This window comes from Neodiprion fabricii, chromosome 5 (genome assembly GCF_021155785.1).
Source record: "Neodiprion fabricii isolate iyNeoFabr1 chromosome 5, iyNeoFabr1.1, whole genome shotgun sequence".
Lineage (NCBI taxonomy): Eukaryota > Metazoa > Arthropoda > Insecta > Hymenoptera > Diprionidae > Neodiprion > Neodiprion fabricii.
Window position 1 is genome coordinate 263,915 of NC_060243.1, and position 7,201 is coordinate 271,115.

A 7,201-nucleotide genomic window follows, 5' to 3' on the forward strand; every position below is an offset into this window, starting at 1 on the left:
ACCTGCTGAAAAATGTCGAAAACTCAGGTTCTCGTTTTTTGGCTGTAACTTTCGCTGCGTTCATCGCAGCGTATTGGGACAGGGCCCATTTGATTTCTCTCGCAAAATTACGTCGGAACAGTGCCAGAAGGAATTTATTTCAGCACTTTTCAAAATCGCGAAAATTTTCGCCAAAAACACAAAGGGGTTAGCCTTACTTTTTTTTTGGGCAAAAAACTTTTGGTCTCAGATCCGATTTAAATGACCCTTATCTGACTAATTGGACCCTCAGGAACTTAGAAAACGCAGCGAAAATAGCGTGAGATCAACGGGAGAGAAATGGCGAGACAAAAACCACCTGCTGAAAAATGTCGAAAACTCACGTTCTCGTTTTTTGGCTGTAACTTTCGCTGCGTTCATCGCAGCGTATTGGGACAGGGCCCATTTGATTTCTCTCGCAAAATTACGTCGGAACAGTGCCAGAAGGAATTTATTTCAGCACTTTTCAAAATCGCGAAAATTTTCGCCAAAAACACAAAGGGGTTAGCCTTACTTTTTTTTTGGGCAAAAAATTTTTGGTCACAGATTCGATTTAAATGACCCTTATCTGACTAATTGGACCCTCAGGAACTTAGAAAACGCAGCGAAAATAGCGTGAGATCAACGGGAGAGAAATGGCGAGACAAAAACCACCTGCTGAAAAATGTCGAAAACACAGGTTCTCGTTTTTTGGCTGTAACTTTCGCTGCGTTCATCGCAGCGTATTGGGACAGCGCCCAATCGATTTCTCTCGCAAAATTACGTCGGAATAGTGCCTGAAGGAATTTATTTCAGCACTTTTCAAAATCGCGAAAATTTTCGCCAAAAACACAAAGGGGTTAGCCTTACTTTTTTTTTGGCCAAAAAATTTTTGGTCTCAGATTCGATTTAAATGACCCTTATCTGACTAATTGGACCCTCAGGAAGTCAGAAAACGCAGCAAAAATAGCGTGAGATCAACAGGAGAGAAATGGCGAGACAAAAACCACCCGCTGGAAAATGTCTTAAAAACAGGTTCTTGTTTTTTGGCTGTAACTTTCGCTGCGTTCATCGCAGCGTATAGGGACAGGGCCCATTTGATTTCTCTCCCAAAATTGCGTCGGAACAGTGCCAGAAGGAATTTATTTCAGCACTTTACAAAATCGCGAAAATTTTCGCCAAAAACACAAAGGGGTTAGCCTTACTTTTTATTTGGGCAAAAAATTTTTGGTCTCAGATTCGATTTAAATGACCCTTATCTGACTAATTGGACCCTCAGGAACTTAGAAAACGCAGCGAAAATAGCGTGAGATCAACGGGAGAGAAATGGCGAGACAAAAACCACCTGCTGAAAAATGTCGAAAACACAGGTTCTCGTTTTTTGGCTGTAACTTTCGCTGCGTTCATCGCAGCGTATTGGGACAGCGCCCAATCGATTTCTCTCGCAAAATTACGTCGGAACAGCGCCAGAAGGAATTTATTTCAGCACTTTTCAAAATCGCGAAAATTTTCGCCAAAAACACAAAGGGGTTAGCCTTACTTTTTTTTTGGGCAAAAAATTTTTGGTCTCAGATTCGATTTAAATGACCCTTATCTGACTAATTGGACTCTCAGGAACTTAGAAAACGCAGCGAAAATAGCGTGAGATCAACGGGAGAGAAATGGCGAGACAAAAACCACCTGCTGGAAAATGTCTTAAAAACGGGTTCTTGTTTTTTGGCTGTAACTTTCGCTGCGTTCATCGCAGCGTATAGGGACAGGGCCCATTTGATTTCTCTCGCAAAATTACGTCGGAACAGTTTCAGAAGGAATTCATTTCAGCACTTTTCAAAATCGCGAAAATTTTCGCCAAAAACACAAAGGGGTCAGCCTTACTTTTTTTTTGGGCAAAAAATTTTTGGTCTCAGATTCGATTTAAATGACCCTTATCTGACTAATTGGACCCTCAGGAACTTAGAAAACGCAGCGAAAATAGCGTGAGATCAACGGGCGAGAAATGGCGAGACAAAAACCACCTGCTGAAAAATGTCGAAAACACAGGTTCTCGTTTTTTGGCTGTAACTTTTGCTGCGTTCATCGCAGCGTATTGGAACTGCGCCTAATCGATTTCTCTCGCAAAATTACGTCCAAATAGTGCATGAAAGAATAAATTCCTGCACTTTTCAAAATCGCGAAAATTTTCGCCAAAAACACAAGGGGCCAAAAGCCTTACTTTTTTAGGAACAGTGCATCCAAGGATATATTCCGGCACTTTTCAAAATCGCGAAAATTTTCGCCAATAATGCAAAGGGGTATAGCCTTACTTTCTTTTCATTTTTCGACGAAGAAATTGCGGATGTCAGACGCGATTCGTATGACTCTTTTCTTACTAATTGGACCCCCAGGAACTCAGAAAACGTAGCGAAAAAGATCGTAGGACCAACAGCAGAGAAATTACGGAGGAAAAAGTAGCAGCAGAGAAATGACGAATGCAAGTGATCTGTTTAGCAGCTGCAACTCCTGACCCGCTGCTTGCAGCGTATTCGATGAATGTGCTATTATTCGAGTATCGCGTATTCTGTTTTGCATTGTACCCACAATGCACGATGGTTAACAATATCATTTCATATCCATGTCTGTACAGTGGCGGTTAAGTATGACGAAATTTGTCTGGTACCCTTGTTATAAACAAATAAACAGACGGATTCTGAATCACATGGAAGAATCAGTCCGTACTTTACCATTTTAAGCAGCCGTCCCTCCGAGGCTTCCGCAATTCGTGGGTAGCAATATTTGTGAAGGTAAATTTGAAATCATTTTTCAAGTAATATCGAATAGTCTTCATCTACGACTCATTTTCTATATATTCTCGCTAGCCTAAATTGTATAATTTGGTGTTCGTAAGCATATAGAATCTCCTTAATATAGAATTATTCAATAATAATAGTCCACATATCTTCCTTAGACAACTGTTCTATCTTTAATGCATTAATCATTAATTAGAGATTAAACTTTGATATAAATGGTGCAGCATCGTAAGTCTCGAACCAAAAACGAAGACATATTTCGCGTCACTGTGCTCTTGGGAAGCGAATTATCTCATCATTATTCATTTGAGGCTTCAATTGTTGAAAAGAATCCTATGACTTACTCATACATAATATAATAACAGGTAAAATATTTGAAATATGTCTATGTATAAATGATTCTATCATTCATGTAACTCATTACGGATATAGATGATCCGACGGAGGGTAAGGGTGCCAGGGATTTAGAGCTCTGAGAGTCGTCTGAACTATCGTATCAACTTCGGCCATTGCACCGAGCCCATTATCCCCGCACATCAAAGTCTTGGAAATGCATGGAACCTCCTTGTAACCCCACGATTTCAGCATGGATATCTGTGGGCAAAATCAATCATACTCGCTTATGTTTGATCAAAAATTGAATCTATCTCTACTGCATACCTGAGGACCAGTGACAGGATGCTCCCACATCTTTGTATTCATGGCAGGACAGAACAGAAGCGGTTTAGCAGGGTCCCAAGCTCTGGCGACACAGGTAAGTATGTTATCGCACATACCGCTGGCCAGTTTCCCCAGGGAGTTTGCATCCAGAGGAGCAATCAGGTACAAATCTGCCCACTTGACAAGATCGATGTGAAGTATAGGGTCGCCTCTATCTTGCCAGGCAGCCCATTCCACCGTATCCGACAATATTTGGGTACCAGGTGGCAGGTCGGACTCTTTGAAGAAGTGCTTCGCTCTCTCCGTCACGACAACTCTAACTTCCAAGTTTTGTTCCCAGAATTTTTCCGCTAGAGTAGGAAGCTTGATTGTCGCCACACTACCTGTGCAGCCTATGAGGATCTTTTTTCTCGTCGTACAAGACATGTTTTCAATGTATTATCAAACCAGGGTATTGACATGAAACGAGAGTAAGGTATTATATCGCTGCGTACGACAGCCTGAATTAAAATTATACTTTCAAAGATAAAGAGGGTAGATACAAGAGCACCCTCTCTTAATTGTAGAGGAAGTAATTTCACGGCAATATATCGGTTACCCTCTGATTTATAGGCGAGCTAAGAGGCGGGGTTAAAGAGGTTATGTTTCCTTTTTGTTTTCGTCACCGAAACCCAGCTTTGACCATTCCTCTTTAGCCATAAGATTGTTGTCCATTCTACAGCCAAGGTAATCTCTAGCGACGTCTCTGCAGATTGTGTTGTTACCCTTGTTGTCTCTGAGGCAACGCATGTAGTCAACCATAACCCGCTTGCATTTGCCTTCGTGATCCAATGGAAAGCTACCCTTCTCGGGCGGCGTTGGGGTGAATATTTTTTGACCGAATGTAAACGACGACATCACGTCTTTACACGATTGTTATTACGCGAAACATCGACTCTTAACTCCTCGTCCTTATCACTACCATTGAGCAGACCTTAACCTCTGTATTAAATGTTGGTATAAAAGAAAATGAGCAAATCACCTCCGACTGCGTACATACGTAACGGTGGTCAATCCAAGGCAATCCAAGCTCCACAAAACTCACACACTAGCTATCTGCTCTTTTTACACGTGCTTCAACACACGCACACGCCGTGCAACGAATGGTTGACGCAGTCCCCTGACACCACTGACACACGCTGCTAAAAGTGGTTCACAAAATGTCACGCGATTCTGCCGCCAATCTCCACCACTATTGGCGCTAGTAGTTGTCTGACAAGCTGTCAGAAGTCTTTTAGCGCCACGTAGAGGAACTAACAAACGGGGACAAAACGCGTACAATTTTTTAGTATACGAGCAGTGCTGTGTGTCAGGGGCCTGGGTTGACACAACTCTCTGCATTCGCTATTTCTCAAATCAAGTATTACCATCTATGAGTATTACACGCTATTCGTCGATGACTACCGAACTTTGCCTCTAGAGGCAGTAGTGGGGAGGAACCAAAGGTGTGTTCGTCACACACGGAATGCACGTGGTAAAGCCACTGTTACAACAAGCACATGGATCTAAATATCGGAACGCACTCGGTGCTGTCGTCAGTCGGATCTAGCAGAATAGGCCAATGAAATTAGTGAGTGTCGTGTTTTGTCAGAAAATTGACGTAAAAGGTCGTTAACTTAATCACGTTTCAGAGACCACTGGAATCGGTCAATCGGAATAAAGGAACATATCTGTCGTGTTTGCACCGTTAGATCGTTTACCGACTCCTTTGAAATGTCAGTCGGATCGAAATCGTTTTTGTTCGAACGATGATAATCAATGGGGCAGCATCCGCAATGGGATCGCCGCTGGACAGCAACGATGAGAAAGGTCAGGAGGGCCCGATACGGTGCATATTTTTTTCCGAATTCCATCACATTGCCGGGCCCAAGATAACCTGTCAGGTTAGTCCTCTAGGGATGATCATGCGGCCAGTTGCTAATTAACTAGCTTCTCTGGACATTAATCCCGAGTTCCTTGTACCCAGGTTCCTGACAACTATATACTCAAAGACATCTTCGATAATGTCAGCGTCTACATAATACCGAAGGCTCAGCTGCAAAGGAGCACCATCACGGTGTAGGTAAACCGGAGCTTAATTATCCAAGCCGTTCCGTATCAGCACCGAATATTTATAACCCATTTACAGAACCTTGAAGGACTTCAAGATCCTGGGATTCCCCGTGAGGATAGACAACAAAAAATATGCTAGGAATGCATTTTACTTCAATCTGTGCTTTGTCTGTGACGCAGAGGCTCGTACGGTACATTATGAACCTGTGGTGAAGAAAATGTCCGATTTCTTGGTAGTATTTCATCGTTACCTCAATATTTGTATCTTCGAATAACCTCATTATTCTAACTTGTATATTCCATCATTTACCTTTCAGATAGCAATGGAAATTGAAAACTGCTTCTTATCAGCTTCCGAGGACAAGACTAGACTCTCAGCAATGCTAAAGCAAGTTATGCATGATCTGAACATGCACAAAATGTGTACACTCACTGGTAATTCGTTGGTTTAATCGGATAGCACTGTATCATCTTCGTTATCATCTTATCGGGTTATTGATTACAAGTAAAGAGTTTGAATTCTGGTTACGGTAATCTGTCACTTGCAGAAGGAACTATGACCTCGCATTTAAAGGTGGTCAAGTTAGCCCCAGAGCCGAAGCCAGTACTGGATCATCAAGTGCCTATATTTCTTGAAGGTCGAGAGGCCTTCAGAAGTGATCACTGGGATTTGACGACGCAGCAAGTACTTCCGTATATTAACGGTTTCAACCATGTTGCCAGAATAGCAGCAGAGGCAGATGTGGAAAATAATTTAGTAAAAAGTTGCGTACAAAATCTCATGTACGTATCATCCGGAGTATTATACAATAATCTGACAATGTTTTTTCTCAACATAACGGCACCGCGCCCTCCCTTTCAGATACTATGGGGTAGTCAGTCTGATCCCGATATTTCAATACAGCAATGTTTACGCAGCTACTCCAAAGTTGAAGAAATTAGCTGAGGATACGCAGCTTCAGGAAAAGTGTATCTTGTATACATCTAAAACTGGTAATTGTAGAATAACGATAGATATACGCGGTTTGGGGAGTTGATCAGATCTCAATTTTTCACCACCAATAATACAGCGAGACAACCGGCTTACCTGAGGGACATTTATCGGATGTATGCCAGCATGACGCATGGCAATAGCATGCGCGATTTATGTCAACGGCTCAATCCTCAAACCTTAAGAATCAACGAGCGGAGGCTCGTTCAGTTTGGACTTATCGAAGAGCTCATTCGAAGGGTTTACAAGGTGCGTGAAAAGCAGACTGGAGTTTGAGGAATTGTTTCCAAACTATTTTACAAACAAGTTTGTGGGATCGTTTGAGATTTACAGATATTATATCTGATTATAGTACCCGATTCACTTGCCAGGCACGGTTAGCGAAGAAGGACACAGTAATTCGATCTACAAATACTTCACTGGAACTTACAGCCTCGATGAAATATGCTGTAGCACAGGACAATCAGTTGCACAAATTGAAGATATTGTCGAACGCGACTCAAACGTTGTAATGCTATGGAAATGATAAAACATTTCCAATAGCTTCGGCGGCTAGTTATTATCACACAGATTTTGCATCAATTAACGATAGGCCAGGTCATTAAAATGAAATACAATATATGTGTAATATATACTTGTCTACCGAGGCAATGTAAATATATGGTTGTAAATACTT

At 41.9% G+C, this 7,201-nt stretch overlaps 3 protein-coding genes across 5 annotated transcripts; 1 reads left to right on the plus strand and 2 right to left on the minus strand.

Moving 5' to 3' along the window:
* Positions 1 to 2,801: 2,801 nt before the first annotated feature.
* Positions 2,802 to 3,869, minus strand: LOC124182901 (phosphopantothenoylcysteine decarboxylase). Its single transcript, XM_046570709.1, has 2 exons — positions 3,444 to 3,869; positions 2,802 to 3,377 (listed from the first exon to the last, which is right to left on the minus strand). The coding sequence occupies exons 1-2, from the start codon at positions 3,867 to 3,869 to the stop codon at positions 3,204 to 3,206; spliced, it is 600 nt and encodes a 199-aa protein (XP_046426665.1). The 3' UTR covers positions 2,802 to 3,203.
* A 211-nt stretch (positions 3,870 to 4,080) lies between these two features.
* On the minus strand, positions 4,081 to 4,625 carry LOC124182902 (cytochrome c oxidase assembly protein COX19). Its single transcript, XM_046570710.1, has one exon. The coding sequence runs from the start codon at positions 4,338 to 4,340 to the stop codon at positions 4,083 to 4,085; it is 258 nt and encodes an 85-aa protein (XP_046426666.1). The 5' UTR covers positions 4,341 to 4,625; the 3' UTR covers positions 4,081 to 4,082.
* A 179-nt stretch (positions 4,626 to 4,804) lies between these two features.
* On the plus strand, positions 4,805 to 7,201 carry LOC124182897 (GATOR complex protein NPRL2). 3 transcript variants are annotated; one of them, XM_046570699.1, is made up of 9 exons: positions 4,805 to 5,052; positions 5,114 to 5,365; positions 5,449 to 5,540; positions 5,611 to 5,767; positions 5,852 to 5,969; positions 6,083 to 6,317; positions 6,397 to 6,527; positions 6,605 to 6,774; positions 6,878 to 7,201. In XM_046570699.1, exons 2-9 carry the CDS (start codon positions 5,231 to 5,233, stop codon positions 7,049 to 7,051), a joined length of 1,212 nt encoding a protein of 403 aa, XP_046426655.1. In that variant the 5' UTR covers positions 4,805 to 5,052; positions 5,114 to 5,230; the 3' UTR covers positions 7,052 to 7,201. The 3 variants fall into 3 exon arrangements, with proteins under 3 accessions (XP_046426655.1, XP_046426654.1, XP_046426656.1); XM_046570698.1 differs by lacking the exon at positions 4,805 to 5,052 and having other exon boundaries at positions 5,059 to 5,365; XM_046570700.1 differs by lacking the exon at positions 4,805 to 5,052 and having other exon boundaries at positions 5,059 to 5,365; positions 6,897 to 7,201.